At 40.7% G+C, this 24,584-nt stretch overlaps 1 protein-coding gene across 1 annotated transcript in view; it reads left to right on the forward strand.

Moving 5' to 3' along the window:
* The window catches only part of dcc (DCC netrin 1 receptor), a gene marked incomplete at both ends in the record, with an annotated part of 277,106 nt that overhangs the window by 162,100 nt on the left and 90,422 nt on the right, over positions 1-24,584 (forward strand). Inside the window, 2 exons of the mRNA XM_079178564.1 lie at positions 4,195-4,244; positions 22,848-22,989. Coding sequence (XP_079034690.1) covers positions 4,195-4,244; positions 22,848-22,989 — 192 coding nt within the window. The remainder of the gene's footprint in view (positions 1-4,194; positions 4,245-22,847; positions 22,990-24,584) is intronic.

Raw genomic sequence — 24,584 nt, forward strand, 5'->3', positions numbered from 1 at the left:
ATCTAGTAAAGCTTTGGGCTATATTTGGAGGGAAACCTGACTTCTGTTAACTGCAGTCCAGCTATGGGGTTGTTCATGTGAAAAAAAGAAGGGTTTGAATCACATGCAACAGATGAAGAGCAGCAGTTTTCAATTTGCGTGTGCGTTCCTACGAAAGCCAGCAATGCTCCCTACATGCAGGGAAAAGAAGAGACAATGTTCTGCTTTAATCCAGGTTCTCACTAAAGGCACTGGGATTGTATTGGTCCAAAGAGGGATCCGCTTTGCACGACCCGTTGCGGCTCTCTCTTGAAAGATTATGACTCGATGCAGAAAACTCAAAACGTAACCGTGCACTTTACCACTGTACAAACAGTTTTACCACATGTTCCAGAAAGCATATATATATATATATATATATATATATATATATATATATATATAGAGATATATATATATGTTTGTTTTTTTGTTTGTTTTTAAGATTTAAGATACCCTTCAAAATATTGCTGTCGTGGCAATCAGGAAGTGATTGAAGAAGTTTTGATGGGGGGGGGGCTATGCTTTGGTTTACATTTAGACCACAGGCTGGGTCTGTAATATCTCTTCTGATTGGTACATTGCGATTTGTGTTCAGCTGCTGACTGGAGCTCAGACGGGTCTGTTGTTAATAAACTTCCACACAAGGACATTGAGAGAGAATGGAGGCGTCCCTCCAGCTGCATTCACACCGTAAAAACGATCCGTAATAACACACACACACACACACAGATGCAGAGAGTCTGCATTGTGAATCTTCCGGCTGCGTCTCAATGATAACAATGACTCGTGTGGCTAATTGAATCCACAGTAAAAGTGACACACAGCAGCTGAATCAACAGATAAGCTTCCAACGGTTAATCAGGCGTCTGGTTGGACGGACGCGGGCCGCATGCAAACCAAAACAACACTTTGATTCTCGATTTTGAGCGCCCCCGATTCGCGGGACTACGTGTCTGCGGCCTCTTCATCATCCTGCTCATCCTCCTCCCATCTTTCGTCACATTAATTCTCTTCTTCATCCTTGTTAGTGCCTCTTTATTCTTCATTTACGCTTCCTGTTCTTCACGTTTCCTTTCCTTGTTGCTCTTGACTTCGTTGAAATCTTCTCCTTCCCCTTCATCATCATCGTCTTTATCTTTTTTTTATACTTTTTGTTTGTCTTCTCCATCCTCCTTTTTATTTTCTTCTTCTTTGCCTTCAACTCAAATGTCATCTTTCTTTTTTTCGTCCTCATCTCCTTCATCTTTGTGTTGTTTCCTTTTCCAGAACTGACTTCAGAACAGTTTGTGTGGTTGTGTGTTTGTGTGTGTGTAGTGACACCTGTCATGCGTCCCGTGCTAATCTTGTTTTGCTGCGGTGCCACAGTCAGATCTTGGAGGGCGAACGCCTCGATCCGTCTGCGCCGATGTCATCATCAGGGTGATTGATTGACAGCAGGGATCTGTCAGCGAACCGAGTCAGCCAACGCGCTGACACTAAAGAATGACGATAATGAGTGAGTTCAGATCCAGAGTCCTCTGAGGGAAACAAACTCCTTTTTAGATGAGTTTAGCGTAGCATAAAAACTGGAAGCAGGGGGAAGCTGTTAGCCAAGCTCGAATGAAGAAATACACCAGCGACTCTGAAACAGTCTGGTTCATTTATGACATTGATATTCATCTTGTGCGATTCAGTAAATCCCAAAATGTCCGATTGTTCCTTTAATTCCTGAGGTCCTGACTTCATGTCCAGGTTAGCTTCTGTAATCCAACATCTGTCTGATAAAAAACAAAAAAAGACAGTAGTTTACAGACCATTATCTAAAAGAAGTTGACATCCTCTACAGCGCATGCTATCAGACTGTGAAACCCTCGTGTCCCTCTGAACCCAAAAACCCGCCGGTGGGATTTAAGCAATCACCAAAACTACACAGCTTCCTATCACAGCCAGAAGCTGGAGAAAACTGTCACAATCGTCAGATTTTTATCTTTCTGACGGCCCTCAAACACATCATGTGTCACAAACGCTTCAGTCAGCAAAAGCAGCCAAAACAAAGCTTAAAATTGTGATATTTTCATCAAACACATTTTATCATACGCTGAGCTCCTCAGCGCAACTATGAAGCTATGGTTGACTCAGATGAGACCGACAGTCATGTGACAAAAATTCCGTGAAACTTGGACTGAACTTAGGCTGCTGAGCACAGAGCAGAGAGGAGAGGAGTAGGGATGGGTATCGTTTGGGTTTTTTCCGATACCGGTGCTAAAACGATACATTTAAAACGATACCGGTGCCTAAACGGTGCCTAAACCGATACTTTTTTATTGCCAAGGCACATTTTTTTCTTCAAATTGAACAATATATTTAACTGTTTAAAGTATACTATAAATATTAGTGCTGGGCAACGATTACAATTTTTAATCGCGATTAATCGCATGGATTTTTTGCGATTAATCTCATTGTTATGGCAAAGTTCAATAATTAATTCAAAGGTAGTGTATTGTGCACTTTTATTTTAAAAGTACTGCTACATGAACAAAAGGGCAATAACATTTGGTTTGCAAACACTTAAAACAAATAAGGTTCTTTTTAACAGCAGTATTCCCTTTACACAGTAGCAGTTCTATCTCTTCACTATCTGTGCTCAGTGTGTGACGTCATGTGAAACGTTCCACTGCTGTGCAACAGGAATACAATGTTTCAGCACGTTTCATCTAAATGTGTCTTCTGTCTTCAGTCAGAGCATGTGAATGCAGCTCTACGGTTCATCACTATAATGCTGTAACTCAGAGGTGATGATGGTTACCCAGCGATCAAAGAATAAAGACATTTTACGCACAATTTAGGTGTATTTTCCCTTTAACTCACGAGATGCAGGTAGCATGTTTTATACTTAATGTGAATATAATTCATACTTTGTTGGCATCTTATTCTGAAAACCGGATGTTCCTCTGAAGAAACGGATGTTGTCTCACGTTAAATCTTTCTGCTAACTTTCAAAGTCCTTCGCTCGCTCCCGATTTGTGCCGTTTGAATGCGTTTACCGTGAATTTCAGCGTATAGGTCACTAACATGTAAGTGTCTACTGAGTTGACCACGGAGACCTGAGTGTCTGCTGACTTTACCGCAGCGATGTCCAGTAGTCTCCATTCCTCCACCGCTGCCAGTGAGCAACGGACTTTCAAAATAAAAACAGCCACACTTTTGACCGTTTACCTTTCGGCATTTTCTCTGTTAAAAGGTTGATGGCTAGCTAGCTACTGTAGCTATACAAACGGTAGCTATCGTTACCCGCTGCCAGGACGAAGTCATCAGAGTAGTGTTAAAAAAAGTATTTCAATCGGCTCAGGCACCGAAAGGAAGCACCGAAATCTGCGTTGCGTTTTGGTCCGGTAGGTACCGGTCGTATAGGTACCGGTGCCATATTGGCACCGGGTTTCGGTACCCAACCCTAGAGAGGAGAGGCTGTAAGTAGAGGTTGAAAAATGTAAATACATTTTTGTATGGACATTTTCACTTGTAAAATGTTGGATGTAGATTTCATTGATTTTACTACACTTTTTGCATTATAAATTATCAAAGAAATTCAACTTGCGTTCTTTTTCTTTTTCTTTTTTATGATTTATGGAATGGTAACTGTGTTCTGCTGCACAAAAGACACATGTGAGTTCTCTCTGCTTCTAGTCAGGATTGCGCTGTTTCCATAGAGTTGCAGGACTTACATATATTGTATTATTTATCATATACCGTATATTACAGGGAAAAAACGAGGCCAACATACCATTGAGTAAGATTGTACTCCAAAGCTGTTTTTTTATTTATCAGCATTATTACAAATGTCAGTGTGTTTCTCATTGAGGCTTTCTCACTTCTGGAACAGGACCCGAAGGTTTGGTGAATGATTAGTTAACGAACTATGAACCAAGTCATTGGATGTGTTGATGTCTGTAAAACACAGCTGCTTGGTTTGTGAGCTCAGTGAGTTGTGATCTGTTTTTCCTTCTCAGATTGTTTCCTCTCAAGGAGTTTTAGAAGCCTGAGGAAGTGAAAGTATCCAGATTTAGGTTTTTATATATATAAGAAAACATTATTTTCTAAAGCAACAAAAGAGAACCTGTTGGTGGGGTAACATGAGCAGCTGGTTTTATCTAATCTAATTTAAATATGTACACTGTTTTTTCTTTGTCTTTGCAGTACCCAGCGCTCCTCCCCAGAACATCACCTTGGAGGTTGTCCTGTCCAGGGTGAGTTTTTCATTATTTTATTCCCTCCTCTCTCTGTCCTCATCTGGGCACTGCACCAACAACAGCAGTCACCTCAACAAACTGCTCCATTCATGGTGATATTAACATTGAAATATCCACTTTATCTACTGGAAACTGACATTTTTTATCAAATTTTAAGACAGATTTTTTGCAATGTCGCACTGAGGTAGTCTGAGCTTGTTATTCCAAATGTTGCCTACATAAACCATTCATCATGCTGATTTCCCAGGTTTCTCCACCCAACACATTCTGACACACTGACACTGTCATCAGTCAACTGTTGCTCTCTGGTGATCTGGCCTCATTGTACTGATGGATGTGATCTACATCCGTATATGATCTACATATATGTGTACTGTCAAAGCTGCTTCAGGTGATTAATGGGATGAAAATGGAGGACCATACAACACATTTCCATGGTCAAAAACTTCTGTACACCCCAAAAACATATTTTCTTGATTTTTTAAAACTTACTGACCTCCATGCCCTCTGACGAAGGAGACAACTGGATCGGGTGTCCTGTGCCATGCAGGGTTCTCCGTTCAAAAGGTTCTGTTTATTATAGTGTATCTAAATCAGGTGCTCAGAAGCGCAAACAGCAAAAAGAGTAAATTTGTTCGTTAGTGCCGGTGTGAAACCAAATCCCGGTGCAGACCAACAACTGAACTCAGGCCGCTTGGAAAGGTGGATCTCGGTGTGCAAGCGGACTCTGATGCAGTTCGTTTGGGGAGTGAAACCAGTGGCAGGCCGTGCATTTTATACCTGGGCCTTATGTGCTGTTGAGCCATCTCCTAATAACCTCATATGACGCCACAGCCACGGTTATTATTTGTTTCTAGTGGTGTAACAATACATATATTTGTATTAAACCGTTTGGTACGAGGCTCACGAACCGAACAATACTTTTGAATAATACTAGTGCATTTGGAAAATGCAGAAGCTTAAATTGTGGGAAATATAATGTTTTCGTTGGAGGTACTGCGCCCAACCTGGCAAAATGCTGTCTGACCACCCCGGAACCACAACTAGCTTAGCAGGAAATCCAACAGCAGCAAACACGCTACAACCTCTTCCCGCAGCGTTTAGGCAGCTGTTCTCTACTAATTCAAACAGAGCTAAAGCAATCGCCACACAATCCACATTTCTCCAGACCATAATTCGTCATTAACAGACAATGCATATAGTCAAAATCAACGTAATTAACACAATGACAAGAACAAACTCACAAGAACCAGTCACATACATTTATATGACAACAAAGCATGACACATCAATCCAGGAACTCTGTGGCGCTAAAACACGTATTCCACCGCACACCGAAGAGCATGAGCCATTCAAATATTATTCACATCAGAGGGAACAATATTAACCATATCATAAAAAAGACACAATAGAAAATCTAACACAGTAGTAACGCTACTGTAGATGTAAAAACACAAAAGCACTTCACTTACCAAAGCTGCTGTTCACTTAAAGACAAAGTCCATCCTCCTTTCTTTGTTAATGAAAAGTTCAATGACGCGGTTGTACAGAACATCGGTGCGGTTCAGTTCCAGCCAGAGGTCCTCCTGCGAACGTGTTCGTTGAGTTGTAGTGTTGAGGCTGAAGTTTCTCAAACAGAGGAGAAGAAGAGCACAGAGGAGAAGAAGCAGCCCCCCCCCCTTGCTCTCTTTGTTCCATCAGCAAGCAGGGCCGGAATCAAATGGTTCAGGTTAAAATCAAAAGTATTTAATATTCTTAACAGAAGCCAAAACAAATGCAAACTGAATTACACTATCGACAGTAAAACAAACATAATATTCTATGAAATATGAGGCCCCGTCCACACCACAGGACAGAATGGTGTGTCTGTCCCATGATGCGGAGGAGGTCTGAGGATCTTCTGCAATTCGAAGATCATTTGTCCCTGCTGAGTCTCTCAAAAGTATCATGTTTCACATTTCTCAGCCAATCGATCAGCTCAGTGATTGGCCGGATTCCAATCAGCCCCTCCTGGGCCGATGACCCATTGTTCTGTTCTTCACACCTAGGTCAGCCAGCTTCGTTCCAACCCCCGCTGGCAGACACCTCCTTACATTCTTGGGGCCAGTTCCTTTGTTTGATTCGCCAAACCCCCGCTTCCAGTACACTCCTCACACCTTCCTCTTACAGTATGAAATGACCTCTGATGATGAAATGACTTCTTGGTCTAAACTCTTACAAGTAAACACACTGTAACATATAATATCCAGCACTAGGAATGCTCTAAAACTTAAATCCCTCACAGTAGATCCACTCGGGTCTCAGCAAAAGTTTTCAAAAGCACCGTAGCTTGTAAGTGTCCTGCCATGCTATGGTGTCGTGTTGCTGCCTTCGTTAGCCACCTCAGGTTAGCGTAGCGTAGCTCCAAACAGCTCCAAACACCAAGATGCTCAGTTGCAAATAAAACGCATTCCCAGCCATAAAATGTGCAAAGCTTCTCCGATGCTGTCAGACAGAAATACTGTTCGTACAAATCCTTTTCTTAGCTGGGTCAGGGCTGCTAGCTGTGGGGTTGGCCGACCCTTTCTTACGATGTCCAGTTTTTGTGGAAATGTCCTTCTCCAGAAATACGTTGCCAGTAACTCCCAAATCCGTTTCCCCTCCTCCTTCAGCCATTGAGTGTTAAAAAAACAAAGCTAGGTAAAAAATAATCTACACCAAGCAAAATGTTAAAAATGTCATAACTTCTTACATATCTTTCAACTTGAACTCTTACTACTAATACTATCTTTAGCTAGCTAGCTCTCTGCTTCACAACACACGCTAGCACACTGACCAATCACGGCGCACGTTAATGCTGAGCTGCACATTAATGCTGACATACTTGTAGACTACCTAGAATGATCTGACATGTCAAAGAATACGCCCAACATGTCAAACTAAAGATCTGATTGGTTGAACACTAAACTTAAACTGCAAAGTCTACCTAGAGGGCTTCAGGCTTATCGAGAGACATAGAGGTGAAATCTGATTGGATAAAAGCTCTACTTAAAACAAGCTGTGCTGGAAGCAGAGCAACTGAGGAACACAGTAGCTGTGCAATGAGAAAATAAGATAATGGTAAAAATAATTAGAATACATGTAGTGTATTTATGAAAAATTATTAAATTATAAAATAGCTATAACTTTGTGATTCTGTTTAGGCCAGCAGAGAAGGCTTAGCTGGCCCTGACGGCCCGCCACTGATATATATATATATATATATATATACGTATATATATACAGTATATATATATTCTTTTATAGATATGATATTATTATTTTGTGTTTTCCTACAAAAGTCCAGCAACACATGTACATTTCAGCTCGTTACATGCATACTGTCTTTTCAAAATGAACACCCATCGTCAAAGAAAACTCAGTTAGGTTTAGGCACAAAAGGTTTAGGAATAGATCGTCGTTTGGGTTAAAATAACTACAGAAGTTCCGTTACTGAAGTAGGCAATTTACATGACAAATAAATCAACATTGACTTTTGTAAAATGCAACAATATTTTGTCTTTTGGTCCGGATCAAATGAACTTAACCTTGAGATGTTAAAGCAGCCTTAAAAATATAACAGAAGCTGTGAAGTGCAGAAGTAAAATACATACAAATGACCAAAGTACAGCTTGAGGTGAAAGGGAGCGGTGCATGCTGGTGTTCTGAAAACAACGGGAAGTTAGTTGTTTGGCCAGTTGATTTGTCCACCTACATGTATCAACACTGTCTGCAGATGCTGTGATGCTGTGGAGGATTTTATGGTCTTTTAGAACCCTCAGTGCCCCATTGCTGCAATTTGGATCCGAAATTACCCATCCTCGGAGTCATAACTCATTGTCAAATGTGAACACACAGACGTAATGCATCCATTTTGAGATTCAGTCAGACCTCCATTTGGGATAGATGTCCAAAAATCATCCAAAAATCATTTTAAAAAAAACATGCTCCTTATATCTCCAGAACTTGCATGAGAATACTCATGTTTTTAGTTATGTTTAAGTGACAGATCTCTTGACATAGATGGATGCATTGCAAACAGGAACTGCTTATAGACAGTTTGGCATGCTTTTTATCGTGCCAATTTGCCAAAATGTAGAAATATAGGGTGAAAAAAAAGTGTGGAGATATTGTCTACAGGCCCTCAGTGACTCAAAAGAAAAAAATGGAAAAGAAGAGAAGTTTGATCAACTATCATTCAAAGGAAATTGGTTTCACAGCAGCCATTCAGATACAACAGAAGACATACATAACATTACATAAATATGTAAAACGTATACAGATGGCAACAAACCAAAAGAGCCAAACAACCAAAATACACTGTGGGCAGTTGGGGTGACAGTCAATAGTAAACTTCTCTAACAGCCAATCACATCAGCTCCTTTCACTCTATCTTCAATTAAATATTACTATACAGCATCACATATACACTTTCAAGTGCAGATCGTGTTGTTTATTTTAGAAGACAACTTCATGTTTTTCATTCTAAAAACATTCCCATCACTGTTGTCTCTTGACTGCATTCGGGTCGTATCAGGGTACATTTACAAGTGCACAGCACTGCGAGTTAGCAATCTGTCCTTTTACATAAACAGAGAGCTCCCAGTAATAATCCTGCTGACTGCACAGATTTTATGCTGATAGTCCAGAGAAGGAAATGGGGCTTCGAGATTTGCCAGAAGTATAAAAGTCTGCTGTACTGCAAATGATCTCACCGTCTTAACTTGGCATCTGTCTGAAACCAAATCAATTACTGTGTGATTGAGGTGTCAGGTCAGAAGAGTAAAATGATAACTGTAGGGATTCCAGAAATGATGCACTTTGAGCAAAACTAGAGACTGCAGATATGATCCTGCAGCTGATGGTTGAACCAGTGGCTGTCCTGCAGCTGAAACTGTCCTGCAGCCTGCAGCTGAAACACATACGGTTATTATTTGTTTCTTGTAAAAAATTAAGCCAACACCTATAGATACACTATCGGTCGAGAGTGCGTCTCCTCTCTGCTCTGACTGCAGCTGGGACTGCTGCGCGAGGCTTTTGTGGGCGGCGGAGGAGGGGCTCACGGTAGCACCCGCTGCTCACAACAGTGCAGAACGTACGTGCTTTAACGTCAAAACACCAGAAAATTCTCCAATAACACCAGAACAAGTCGCTAGATTTGTCGCTCGTAGCTTTTGACAAAAAAAGCAGCCAAGTTGGCAACACTGGCACCGGATAAATATGTCCCCAGAGCAACATTGGACATAACAATGGTTCCTATCACATATTAAACCAAACAAAAATCTTCATAAAAACAAGTTGTACAAATAATAATATATAAACAAGCATATTAAAGCTACTGCAGATGTAAAAACAAACGCATTTAACTTACCAGAGCTGCAGTTCACTATTTAGCTGCTGTTCCTCCTTTCTTTGTTAATAAAGAGTTTAATCTCATGGTTGTTCAGTACATCCGTGCGTTTTAGTTCCAGTAAGAAGTCCTTCTCGATTCAAGGACGCCAGTGAAGACAGTCGAGCCTCCCCAGTTGTATTTCTTGAATACGTTTTAATGTGTTTGAGGCTGAAAATGTCCGCTCCACAGAGGCAGCAGATATTGGGATTGTCACCGCCCAACATGTCACGCTAGCCCACTGACCAATCACGTACATGTAGGCCAGCTAGCAGCTCTGACACGTCAAAGAATACGCCCAACATGTCAAACTAAAGATCTGATTGGTTGAAGACTGACAATCAACAATATCGTCCCCATTGACTTAAACTGCACATGGATTCACTTGTGAGTCTGCAGGCCTGGGGCCTCTCTTCTTACCTAGAGACACAGAGGTGAAATCTGATTGGATAAAAGCTCTAATTAAAACAAGCTGCACTGGAAGCAGAGCAACTGAGGAAGACAGTAGCTGTGCAATGAGAAAATAAGATAATGGGAAAAATATTTTTATAAATTATAATACATGTAGTGTATTTAAGAACAATTATTAAAAATATAAAATAGCTCTAACTTTGTGATTCTGTTTAGGCCAGCAGAGAAGGCTTTGCAGGCCCTGACGGCCCGCCACTGCATTCAACAAACTTCTGTTTTCTGGTTTAAACGGCTACATTAAATTTAAGTGATGGGATTTAAGTGATGGGATTGTGTGGGTAACCCACTCAGTCATTATATCCAAATTACTGATGATAATTAATCTAAAAATAAATACATTTAAAAGCACCTATAGTCAATCCTACATTGCCGTAATATCAATATCGCCCAGCCCAATGTGCATCTCTTTTTTTACCCTAAGTCTTGAGGAACCGATTTTCCACTTGGAAGCTTTGCGAGGTAAAAGGAGTTGTTTCACTTGATCAATTATGGAAATTGTAGGCTGATCGACTGACCAATCCACACCAATCCATATCTTTATAGTGTAGACTTTTACTGGAAGATAAGCACTGCTGATGAAGCTCCACTAACACTGTGACAAATACTCCTGCTGGTCTGCTGATATGAAACTTTTAATGTTAATTAGCAGCAGGAAGCGCTGGGGTCCCATTAGCTGTAACTTTACACAATACAGCTAAATGTGACCAGTAAACATTAAAATGCAGTAAAGCCGATATCTGATAATATGATCAGGAACGTAAGATTAAGACTGAAACCCGAGAGGTCCTGATACACCTACTACAAGAGTCAGAAGGCCGCTATCATCTATTCACATGGTTAATCACCGATGTGAATACAACAAGATGCTGCCGACCTCTAGTGGACATGATTATTATGATGGGAGCAAAGGAAAAAGCCAAGAAGCCAAGATGGACAAATCGTTGAACTCGAGGCTCAAAACGGCAGTCCACCAAACCAATGGGTGACGTCACGATGACTACGGACACTTCTTATATATAGTCTATGCCTAAACCTAATGTTATTTTTTTTTCAAATAGCAACATGTTTCACTTTGACAATGTGGTAGGTACAGTTTGGCCAATCTGAAGCTTTTGAATGCTAGTGATAACCACTGATAACACCTATTCAATCAACGATAATATTCCAAATGGTTCAGGTCAGTTAAAAGAGCTAAACACAAATAGTTAGTAATATAACTTCACCATACAGTCTCCAGCACAGCCAACCTGACTGCATGGCATAACTGTATTTGCACTGTATATATATATATAATGTATGTATACATTTTTTTTGCAGAGATGCACACTTCTACGAGGAAACCGTGACATTTGCTTTTTTAGCTGGTTTGAGAGAATGGAAACACATTAATCGTGACATGGAGGGCACTTTGGGCTCCACAATTTACACATTATGGTTTTCTGGCTCTCCAAGCATTTGTCTGTATTGCCCACACCAGCAGCCAGCTCTGCGAAAAAAACATGTTTAGTTTTCTCTTTTTATCATCAGGTTGTTTCATCCTCCTCAGAAAGCGGCAGCAGAGAAAATGATAAATGTTTCCAGAGTTGGCTCATAATTTATCACCATAAAGAGGAGGTTCACACTGTCTCTGGAGAGCTGACCTCATTTAGTTTCTGTTCGCTTATTTTCCTGCATGTGATTGATAATTCTCTGCCGATCGGCTCTCGGGTTGGGCCTGATCAATCAGTGATGTCAGAGTTTGACATTTTAAAGCCTCATGATACCAGCTCAAAAGGCTTCCTCATTTTTGAAATGTTGGCTGATGTAAATTTGAAGTAAAAAAATAAAGTAGCTGAACACTAAATACCAAACATACTAATGCACACACCCTTATTGCTATTTCAATAACATTTGGATTAATTGTGCAGCTCTGGTTCTGTAGAATCAGACGGGCAGAACTGCAGCTCCCACGTCGTTAATGTAAAATCTAACCATGTGAATTTAAAACAAAACTACTTTAGGTTTGGGCAACAAAACTACTTGGTTAGTTAGGAAAAGGTCGTGGTTTGTTATGTAACATGCATGCCTGTCATTAGTTAAGCATGTAACTTACATAACAAAGCTAAGGTAAATAAAGTCAACATTGACTTCTGGACTCCCATGGGACACAAACAGCGATCTCCAATACAAGGAGAAGCATTCTTCAGGAGAAAATATACTTCTCATGTTTGCCTGCGCTCTTTGTGTGAGTCATTAAGATTGGTTCCATGTCATCCTCTGCCGATGCATTGGTGGCTAAATGGTCAGGCAGTTCTCATTCACTGTTCGTTCTTATACCTACGAAAGGTAACGCGCTATAATTTATATATGAGCTAGGACGTATTGGGCGGCCGCTAAGAAATGTGACTTGGTATAAAGAGAGACAAAGTCCATTGAGAGAGGAGGACAGGTCGGATGGACGGTCTTTCACCCAGGAGACCGCCTCGTGGCGAACCCAAAGTCAATGTTGATTTATTTTACCTCACTTTTGTTACATACCTTACATATTTAGCTACATAAGATACGTAACAAACAAACCCATTTCAACCCAACGATTTTCTCCTAAACCCAAGCATGTCATTTTGTTGCCTAAACAACAGGTTCAGTAGTACAGGGGCTTGGTTGAGGCTCACTAATCGCTGGTGTTGCTGGACTTTCGTTGGAGAACACATGATAAAGGAGCAATAAAGTTAAATAAAGTTGTTTGCTGAAAGTTGTCAGAGATAGCAAGTATAAAAGCAAGTAGATAAGTACTCTTAGCTGAAGCCATAGTGCTGAAACTAATTGTGGTAATGTTGCCTGATGAAGTTAAATATATCTGAGTGTTAGCTCTTAACAGCAGATTTTGTGCTTTTTAATTGAAAAATCTATTAAAAAACGGCATGTGATGTCTTAACTGTGCTGAACTCCTGCTACTTCCTGATCAATGCTAGATTGCTACGCACACAGTCAAGTTGTGTGTGTGTGTGTGTGTGTGTGTGTGTGTGTGTGTGTGTGTGTGTGTGTATGTGTGTGTGTGGGGGGGGGGGTGAGGGTGTGTCCAGACTTAGTTAGTTTCCCTGCAGCTCACTGCTGAGAAAATGTGAATCTTTCTGCTCTCTTCAAGTTTCCGCTGTCAAACCAACTTTTCAGACAAATCTGACATTTCCTCAACTTTCCTCCAGTAACTGTGGCTTTTCTGCCAGTGTGTGTGTGTATGCGTGTGTGTTTTTGAATGCTCGGTTGAACACACAGCCAGGGTTTACAGTATCAGATGTCAGTCGGTGTTTTGTTTTTTTTACCCAGAATTCTTTAGAGAGTCCAGCTAGGGTCACCGTCTCTGTGTCCGTTGGAGTCAGGATCAGGAGCGGATGCTTGGAACATCCAGCACTCTGCAAACCGTTAACTCCTCTCCGGCTGTAAGAATAGCTTCATGAAGTGCTCCTGTTGGAGCGATTAAGCCTCCCGGTGTCTCGGCAGGAGTCAGATGTGTTCAGAGAACCCGGAGACTCATTTTACATCAATTAAAAGAACTGGCGGCGAAGGGTCCCACTGAGCTCAGTGTGAAGTGTCCATTTGACTTCTGAGGATGATGAAAACGGTTACACAGTCCATCTATAGGAGGCTGTGCTAGTCATAATTCATGCTGGTCTTCCAACATGCATTCAATCTCTTTTCACTTAGACACATTTTCCCTATCGCGTTCATGTTGTTTCACTGTCAACAAGAAATTTCAAAAATGTTGAAGGATTCTGAAACGCTGTATCGAGGTGTTGCATCGATGTCATGACATAACTGTACTCTGACCTGGTTTTCTCCATTGCTTCATGAGCAGTCAGTAGAAGGTGGAGACATTCGACTCCAACGTGTTGACAGAAATCCAGATATGGTTTGAATTCTCCATACATCCCCCAGGGCCAGTCAGCAAATATATGAATAGTGAAATAAAAACAGATATTCCAATACAAAAATGAATGTAGAATTGTTAAAATAGCAGCCCTACTATGGCTGTCTGCTGACACGCAACATCACTTCCATTAATTGAAAGTCCAAATGAAAGAGAAAAGAAACAATTCATTTGAATCCAATTTGACTTCAAATAAGCGGAGCATATGTATTTACTGGTTTGAGAGGGACGTTCTGGTTAAAGAGTAACTTCCTGTACCAGTTATGGTCAAGTACACCAAAAAAGACTTACATACACACACACACACACACACACACACCCTTAATCTGGAGTAATAGTCACAGGCCTCTAATGTTGACATAGCAGTTCCATGAAATATAAAAGATATACTGCTACAAAAGCCATTTTGTATCATTTTAAACAGACTCAATTATTGAAAAGAAGTTTTTCCTCTCAAGTCTCGAAGGTCATTCCTGCAGAGCGTAGTGACAGGACAGAACATCTCCAGGTTTTTTTGTTACTGTGATATAATGGAATTACATTTTTGACATCGTGATATAACACAGTTTCACTAGCTGCAGTTATTTTAGGATAGTTTATGATCCAGGAAGAGCTGCTGGACGAGACCTTTACTGTCTCAGAGGAAGGTAGAATGTTTTAACTTTCACACACTTAGTTCCATTTGTGTGTTGGTCAGTAGAAATGTGCTGAGATGTGCTGAGGTCTTTTCTAGTGTCATTCATTCAGTCGGTTGGTCGTTCACTCCAGATCGAAACACACTCTATGAAATCATCCATTCATCTGTTCATTCATCCATCACATCATGCTAACAGCGTGAAATACCAGATGTTCTCTCGCCGTCATGCACCTGTGATGATGTCACTCAGCAGCAGATGATTGTGGTTAATCATCTCGGATTCCCTCGCTCTGATGTTTGGCGAGTAGAGTCGTCGTGGTAACAGGATGATTACACCCAACGATACATAATCATCAGTTCGCTGTCACTCATCAGCTCGGTTTAACACTCAAACCAAAATCCTCTCCTCTCAATCAAGCATCACTCCAACTTCACCTGAAGCTCCGCCCACCTCATCAGGAGCCCATCTCCCAATTAGTCAGAGCGGTAAACAGCCGGGCTCAGAAGGAACCAGGGAGGGTCTTGTGACCAGGAAGTCACGGGTTTGATCCCAGAACATATTGTTTTGTTTTTTTCCCTCCGCTGGAATATTTTGGAATGTTCCCAAATGTTTTCTGTCAGTATTCTGAGATAAATAATAATGAATACTGCTGAACAGCTCATTTTAACATGTTCAAAAAAGATGTTTTTTTTGTGTACATTCAAAGACTACAACTCCTGTGATACTTGCTTTCTCTGGGGGATGTCTAGCAAAGGAAAAAAAGATATTTATCCTGCATGTATATAAATTGCAAACAACACGTGATGAAACTGGGTATCCTGCTTTCCGTAAAATTGGACGTCCAACAAAAAATTTGAATTACAGGAAAAAAAATGTAAGCATCAACTTGAAGTGACATTTACAGGATTCAGAAATAATGTGAGGGACATATTTTCCCTCCCCAGTATTACACCCTTGAGTGATTTATATATTTATGCAAGATCTTTTCGTAACCATGGTAACACTTGCCACACAGTATGGATGTAGGGATTTCCCCAATACAGAAAGAAAGACAGAGGGCTGTTGTGTATAGAGCTGGAACGACTAGTTGATTCATAGATTTGTCAAAGGAAAACGAATCATCAATAAAAGATTGTTAAAGAATGAATTGGCGTCTCAAACATAGACCGTAAAGAAGTAGACGTAGTCATCGTGACGTCACCCATTGGTTTGTGGACTGCCGTTTAGAAGCCTTGAGTTCGGCGATTTCGCCATCTTGGATTACGGACGTGGCAATCTTAGCTTTATGCAACCTGTAAACAGAAGTTACCATATTTGGAATGTGGAGGAGTGACATAGAGACGCCGTATACGGCTCTGGTAGCGGTAGCAACCTGTCAATCACAGTAGCCCCGCCCTAAAGTATACCCTGCTTTATGGTCTATTTGACTCTAAATGGACCATCATTTACTAAATGAACATCATGCTGTATTGAAGAAGACTTGAAACTAGAGATTGAGTCCATAAACTCATGTTTACAATGTTTACTGAGGTAATAAATCAAGAGAGAAGTAGAGTCATTTTCTCATAGACTTCTATACAACCAGAGGAGTCGCCCCCTGGTGGACACTAGAGAGAATGTATGTTTTAAGATATCTCCGCTACAGTACAATAGATGAAACAATCAAACCAATCTATACGACAAATAAATTAAATAAATATAATAAATTAAATAAATAAATTTAAAAAATAAATAAATTAAATGAATACAATTTTCTCATAGACTTCTATACAACAGAGGAGTCACCCCATGATGGTCAGTAGAGAGAATGCAAGTTTTAAGACACTTCTACACTGGCTTCACTCAGAGGTTACCACCTGGTCTCAAATGTGAGTTTTGGAATGTTGGACAAAACAAGACATCTTGAGACATCTGCTTGTCTCTGCAGAATTTGATATGGTATGAACTGACTCATCAATAATGAAAATGTATCTTTTAGCCCCTGTTGTATATAACTTGTTAACAGGTTGTTTGCAATAAGTCAAACAAAACAGACCAGAATTAAAGGAAAACAATGCATAACATACACACACACACACACACACACACACACACACACACAAACACACACACACACACACTCTGCATGGTGCAGCATGGTGTTGCATGTTGTATTGGAGAGCAAATAGAGACAATCTGCCCTCCATGTGATTGCTCCTTTTACCCAAAGGACATTAACACACACACACACACACACACACATGCGTGCACATAGTTGATGTGATTGGAGCTCTCACCCAGAGGACATGAACAAACAATCACAGATTGAATTCAGGGAGTGTTTACTCACCTGGCCCTTTGTGTGTGTGTGTGTGTGTGTGTGTGTGTGTGTGTGTGTGTGTGTGTGTGTGTGTGTGTGTGTGTGTGTGTGTGTGTGTGTGTGTGTGTGTGTGTGTGTGTGTGTGTGTGCGTGCGTGCGTGCGTGCGTGCGTGCGTGCGTGTGTGTGTGTGCGTGTGTCTGTGTGTTGAGGTCACAGGGTGGATGAGGTGCTCTGTATGCAGCTCTCCCACCACAGCTCAGCAAACAGAAACAGAAGAGAAACCCACTGAATGAATTCCAGATTCAGTTCAAAGTTTTGTTTTTTATTTAAAGCGTTTTTCATCCATCGATCGGACAAACAGCTCAGCAGAACAAAGAGTCAGCTGGAAATACAATAACACTGACTGTACCTACATTTAACATAATACAGCAACTAAGGAGTTTTGTATAAGATAGGCCAACATGAACTGAAGTTGGTCTACCAGCATTCTACAATGAAAGTTATCAGGACTCCCTCAACTCATACAGGCAAGAGTTTGGTGTGTTAGCACGACTAAGATGTCTACTCTAAATACTGATAAATTGTATAACTACTCGTTGTTTACTATACCAGGGAATATACAAACTTTGTTTTGTACAGTGTATCTTTATTAGGTCTCCCTCACACGTCCCTGCTTCTTGTGATTATCCCTGTCGATTCGGTTATAATCAGCACTCATTATTATCAGGGTTATCTTCATCGGCTTTCTGCAGACCTCCCTGCATTTTTCCCCTTTGCTCTCTGAGGGACAATTTAAACAGACGGACGCCCTAGGCCTGTTTGAAGGCAGTGAACAAGGCCGCGGCTTCACTTGCCCCGGTGCATTACAATGTCAACTACATCTGAATACAAAGCAGCTGCAGGAGAGAATTCTGCTCCCGACATTTTCTGCCTCACTCAGAACAGAGAAATGAGTCAGTGTTACAGCACAGCCTGAAGCCACTTCACCTCTAATTTACACAAGGAAAGGTAGTTCATCTGAAACCGCCTTAATTGATCCATCAAGCCCATTTAGCTGTGAAAGAGGCGAAACTCAACTAATATATTTACTATATATATACAGTCATAGTAGCAGCAGCTGTAATAGCAGTAGAAGCAGTCATAGTAGCAGCAGCAGTAGTATCAGTGATAGAAGCAGTAGTATCACCAACACCAGTAGTAGCAGTATAAGTAGTTATAGTAGCAGCAGTAATAGCAGCAGCAGTATCAGTAGTAATAGCAGCAACAGCCGTAATAGCAACAGTAGAAGCAGTAGAAGCATAGCAGTAGTAATAACAGTAGAAGAAGCAGTAATAGTAGCAGCAGTAATAGTAGTCGTAGTAGCAACAGTAGTATCAGTAGTACTATCAGCAGTACTATCAGCAGTAATAGCAGCAGTAGTAGTAGCAGTAGTAATAGTAGTCGTAGTAGCAACAGTCGTATCAGTAGTACTATCAGCAGTACTATCAGCAGTAATAGCAGCAGTAGTAGTAGCAGTAGTATTAGTAACAGTAGCAGCAGTAAAAGCAGCAGCAGTAGTATCAGCAGTGGTATCAGCAGTAGTAGCAGCAGTAGTATCAGTAGTAGTAGCAGCAGTAGTATCAGTAGTAGTAGCAGCAGTAGTATTAGTAACAGTAGCAGCAGTAAAAGCAGCAGCAGTAGTAGCAGCAGTAATAGCAGCAGTAGTAGCAGCAGTAATATCAGCAGTAATAGCAGCAGTAGTATCAGTAGTAATATCAGCAGTAATAGCAGCAGTAGTAGCAGCAGTAGTAGCAGCAGTAGTAGCAGCAGTAATATCAGCAGTAGTAGCAGCAGTAGTATCAGTAGTAGTGTCAGTAGCAGTAGTAGTAATAGCAGCAGTAGTAGCAGCAGTAATATCAGCAGTAGTATCAGTAGTAATAGCAGCAGTAGTAGCAGTAGTAATAGCAGCAGTAGTATCAGTAGTAATATCAGCAGTAATAGCAGCAGTAGTAGCAGCAGTAGTAGCAGCAGTAGTAGCAGCAGTAATATCAGCAGTAGTAGCAGCAGTAGTATCAGCAGTAGTGTCAGTAGCAGTAGTAGTAATAGCAGCAGTAGTATCAGTAGTAATATCAGCAGTAGTATCAGTAGTAATAGCAGCAGTAGTAGCAGTAGTAATATCAGCAGTAGTATCAGTAGTAATAGCAGCAGTAGTAGCAGTAGTGATAGCAGCAGTAGTATCAGTAGTAATATCAGCAGTAGTATCAGTAGTAATAGCAGCAGTAGTAGCAGTAGTGATAGCAGCAGTAGTATCAGTAGTAATATCAGCAGTAGTATCAGTAGTAATAGCAGCAGTAGTAGCAGTAGTAATATCAGCAGTAGTATCAGTAGTAATAGCAGCAGTAGTAGCAGTAGTGATAGCAGCAGTAGTATCAGTAGTAATATCAGCAGTAATAGCAGCAGTAGTAGCAGCAGTAGTAGCAGCAGTAGAAGCAGTAGTATTATCAGCAGTAGTAGCAGTAGTATTATCAGCAATAGTATCAGCAGTAATAGCAGTAGTAGAAGCAGTAGTAGAAGCAGTAACAGTAGCATGATTATAGTATTATATGTTGTGGTGATATATGCATTTACAGTGATATCATTGATAGTAACAGTCTAATAAAAGAATCCAAAGAAGGTTGTTGTAGTTGAGGAATATTTGGCTCCCAGTAAAGACTCTGTGTGGTGATGGCGTTGTCCTCCTTCATGGATGGTTTGCCTCTTTGCGTTCCTGTGGGAGTTGTTCCTCCATGAATTTAACTTTTGTGTCGTTTCCATGGAGACCTCACATCCAACTGCGGCCTGTCAAAGTGGCTAATTAGTTAATGAAGCGCATTGTGACATGCGGCCAAAAGAGTATACGGAGGAATTTGGCTGGCACACACATTCATTCAATTTGTCCCTTTCTTTTTCTCTCCCTCCATCCTTCTGCCCCTCCTCTCCTCTCCTCTCCTCTCATCTCCCCTCCTCTCCCCCTCCCTCTCAGTAATCATTTCTGCTGTAATCAATTAGCAGGATGAGGAGCAGCAGAGGGAACAGGTGCAGCTAAATGTTAATGAATTCCTCCGTGGCTGTTGTCACAGTAACACTGGCTGAATATTTAAACTGCTCGTTGGCCCGATGACTTACACCACAGCTGATGGAGGGATACACACACCATCACTCTGAGTGTGTGTGTGTGTGTGTGTGTGTGTTAATGTGACACAAATAAAGGATGTGGGAATGTGTGTGATACAATCTGCACATGTGCACCTGGTTCTAAGTGGTGCGTGTTTTGTGTAAGATGACGATCCACTTCAATTCACACTGTTAGTGAAAATTGTACCACACCAACAGAGACTGGTTTCTGATTGGCTGGCAGGCATGGATGTTTTATAGTTGACCTGCAGAGGTTCCTTTTATGTAAACAAACAAAATGTGTTGTGTGTATCCTTGAGGATATAAACTCATTCCTCATATTATCATTTTTGAAACCAACCATGTTTGCTTCCTTGCTGTCTTCTTCTTCTTCTTCTTCTTCTTCTTCTTCTTCTTCTTCTTCTTCTTCTTCTTCGCCTTACTTTTCTTGCTGCATTAATGCTGCCTGTCAATCAGTGCAGTGGTGTGTAATATGTTTGTCGCAATGTTAACCTAGTCACTGTGCTTGGGCGTCCTAGTTTGTGTGCATATAACATTCTGTATCCAAAGATACTCTGTTCCAAAAGGCAACGCATTACAAGCTCCAGCAATGCATTTAGATAGTATACACTTCCTGTCTCCCAAGAGGGCGTGGTCATTGTTTGTTCCCCTCTGCCCCCATCCTCTGCACCTCGTTTGAAATGGTTGTGAACGCTGTATGCATGGATGAAAGCAGATTGGGTTATATTTGCAATATGTTTTTATATTCTTTTTAACTAACATTATATGTTTACACAGCTAACAGAAGTGAATATTCGTTGCCAGATCTCACGAGAGTCTGTCGCTGAGGCCAAGAACTAAGTTAATTTTCTCCTGATTTGTCTGTCTGAACGTTCGGAAGACAAGTGGCTTGTGACAAATGGGTCCAATATGTACTCTGGTGACGATGGACTAAAATAAAAACATTGGGCCCATAGAGCAAGGAGGCCCTCTCTGGCTAAACCACTGACTCGCCACACACATTTATGACACTGAGATAATTAACTGATTAGATCCAATTCTGAAGATAAGTAACTTCAGGGTGTTTGTGATGCTTAGACAACAGCTATTCCTTTTATATACAATGATATTGTACTGTAAATAGTAGCCGTCACATGATCAGCAATTCTGACAGTGGCCACCTATTTTGGAGCATGACTCAGAACATACACTAGAGATTAGATAAGACTAAGATTATTTTATCTAATACGCTGCCTGATTTTGTTACTGTGTCCCCAGAATTTCACAATTTCCTTCAACCTCACCATTAAGTTTAAGTGGAATTAAGTTGTAATTTGTATTGGTGGTATATAGTTGTAGGAGAAGTCTCAGGAGGAGGAGAACACAAAATTTACACAACTAGCAGTAGGAGCTATAAAAGAGGCAATCCATGGTGAGGCAGAAAAGAGAGAGGTGGATTGAATCTTTTTTCTACTTTTCTAATTCATTAATCTTCATTAATGTTCACCTAACACACACACACACACGCACACACAGAAACACGTACAGGGTCATACTGAGTATATCAACAGAATGGTTGATGGCAGCTGCCTCACAGAGCAGAGCACACTGGGGGCCAAGCAAACATCTGCTGTGTGTGTGTGTGTGTGTGTGTGTGTGTGTGTGTGTGCGTGTGTGTGTGTGTGTGTGTCAGAGGTGGGTTGTTAACATGCAAATAAACCAATTAAAATTCATGCAACACACACACGCACACAAACAAACAAATACACACAGATACACGTACAGACAGTATATGTGACTTACACCCTCAGAAACACGCAGTGAAACTCAAATTACAACAGCCTGTTACGAGAATGATTCGCTGTAAACACAAAGACACAGACATCAGGTCAGCGGCAGACGATGAGAGGGGCCTCTCTGCTGATCGCTGGTCAGATTCACGGTCACTTTTCACACCTTGCTGTGATGAAAGAACAAACACGCTGCATAAGCTGCATTCACATCATAGCTCTTGTTACCTTACATTTGAAATCCCTATAGGGCGCATGCATGGCAGTTAGTTTTTTTATTTCTCCGATCAAAGATCAATGGATGAGGGTTTAACCACAGAAAAAAGACATGCTTTCTTGCTTTTTTGTTTGTAGTATCATATTGAAATAGGACAACAATTATATGGACAATCAGAAATTCTCCTTGTCTTTCCCTCCGCATGTCTATAATGTATGATATATTTGTTGATGGGAAGAATTGACTATAAGTTTTGACCTCAGGACCCAGCATTTGTAGCAGATAGCCATCTCCATAAACTCTCCGAAAGTCACCACACCTCTTGAAATATATTTAGATATCATATATTAAATGACCACAAACAAACACAAAACAACACAGAGATACAAATGACCACACAAGGACGCAAAATAACTACAAAGACACTCAAAACAACTACAGAGAGACGTAAAATGACAAAAGAGACACACAAGAAAAACCTAACTAAGATGCAAAATGACAACAACTACAAAGAGACACAAATTGACCAGTAAGAGATTCAAAGCAAGTATAAAGAGACACAAATCAACAACAAAGAGACTCAAAAGGACAAAGGACAAAGAGACATAAAGTAACAGTCTAAGACACAAAACAACATCAAAGCGACTCAGGAGTCTTCCGCCCCATTTGGGGGCCCATTGCTTTATAATCCATGTGCAGGATGTTTGCAGCTCAATGTTTTCTGTCCTCATTGTCTTTCAGAGCATCAAGGTGTCATGGCAGCCGCCGCCGCGAAGCGCCCAGAATGGCATCATCTCTGCCTACAAGATCAAGTACAGGAAGACCGGTCGCCGTGGAGACCAAGAGGCCATCGAACCCAACAACTTCTGGTTCCTGTTCACAGGTGGGATGTATTTATAATTGTATTCATAATTGGAAAAACTGGACTAAAATAAAAAGTTCAGCTTATGCAAAAAATAGAAACACTACCTGTTAGATAAATAAAATCAGTAGGTATTCAGAAAGTTACCAATTTCAAAAATGAATTGTACATAAAATAGGACGAGCAGTTTATGTGATTTTTCAACAAATCACACGCATTTCGTTCACACTCCTAACTGGCTACGAGTCACGCAGCATTGTGCAGCTTCAGTTTTGAGCTGAGCTTTTATTGTGCGACCTGTTCCTATGTATTCTTGTTGCTCGCTTTGAAAGCCTGCAATGGACGAGTAACGAGTAACTGTTGGCTATAATGTATGTCATTCCCAGTAAATATCACAAAATCGTTTCTGTTCGAAAGGTATAGACGCCAGACGACAGCAAGTACTACTCACCCACCTTTTAAGTCTCCAGTCTGATCTCAAGCATTGGGCTGATGGATACGTGGTCTGTTTACACAATGTAACGCAGAGCTTGCTGCTAGGACCCGGTGTCTCTCTGCAGACGAGTCCTCTGACATCATCATAATTGTTGAATTATTCTTTGTTCAGCTTGACCTCACGTTACATTTCATTTTATATCAATGAAAGTGACGTGTGACTGCCATAATGCGGTGCATTCAATGCGCTCTAGGCCGGCATTTCTTTTTACAATCAAATAATAATAATATAATAATAAAATGTAATATCTAGTTTATTTTGGAGGATACTTTTTATATTTATATATATATATATATATATATATATATATATATATATAATATAAAAATAAAAAATACATATGTATATATTTTATTTATTAGAATGGATCCTTACAGGAATCCATTTGTTCCTCCAAACAGTGGACTTGCGTCAGCTGGTGTCTGTTTTGTCTTTTTTTGCTTTTATCAGTAGTTTTTTCTTCTTCTTCTCTTGAAGAAAACTGCATTTGCATTAAATTTGTTTAAATCTGCATGTGTGTGTGTGTCTGTGTGTATGCGTGTGCGTGTGTGCGTGTGTGTGTATCAGCATTCAAACTGCCACCAGCTATTATTTCAATTTGAGGTTTGCAGGATTTGAATGAAACTGATCTCCCTTTTCATTATTTTCCACTGATGGTTATCTTCATCTATCTGTCTGCGCAGGAACTCATTCCCCAGTGGCAGGTGTGTTGTGTGTGTGTGTGTGTGTGTGTGTGTGTGTGTGTGTGTGTGTGTGTGTGTGTGTGTGTGTGTGTGTGTGTGTGTGTGTGTGTGTGCATGTCCATGTGTGTGTGTTGAATCTGATCTGCCCGCTGCAAGCCTGGCTGTCAGCAATAATCACTGCTTTTTACTGTCTCAGAATAACAAACTGAATTTCAATGAATAACATGACAAATTGCAGCAGAGGAGACATGTGTAGTAATACATCCAATTAAACTTGTCTTTTGGTTTGCCTTCAAGCTTGTTAATTCAGCACTAACACTAGAACTCAATGTTTGTGGGTTCAGCAAGTAGAAACTTAATTCTCCTGATCCACGTTGTTTGAACAAATCAGACAGCATCCAATCAAGTTGCAGTGAAGAACTAACATGAGCATCATT

The sequence above is a fragment of the Pholis gunnellus genome, assembly GCF_910591455.1.
Source record: "Pholis gunnellus genome assembly, chromosome: 18".
NCBI classification, from domain to species: Eukaryota; Metazoa; Chordata; class Actinopteri; order Perciformes; family Pholidae; genus Pholis; species Pholis gunnellus.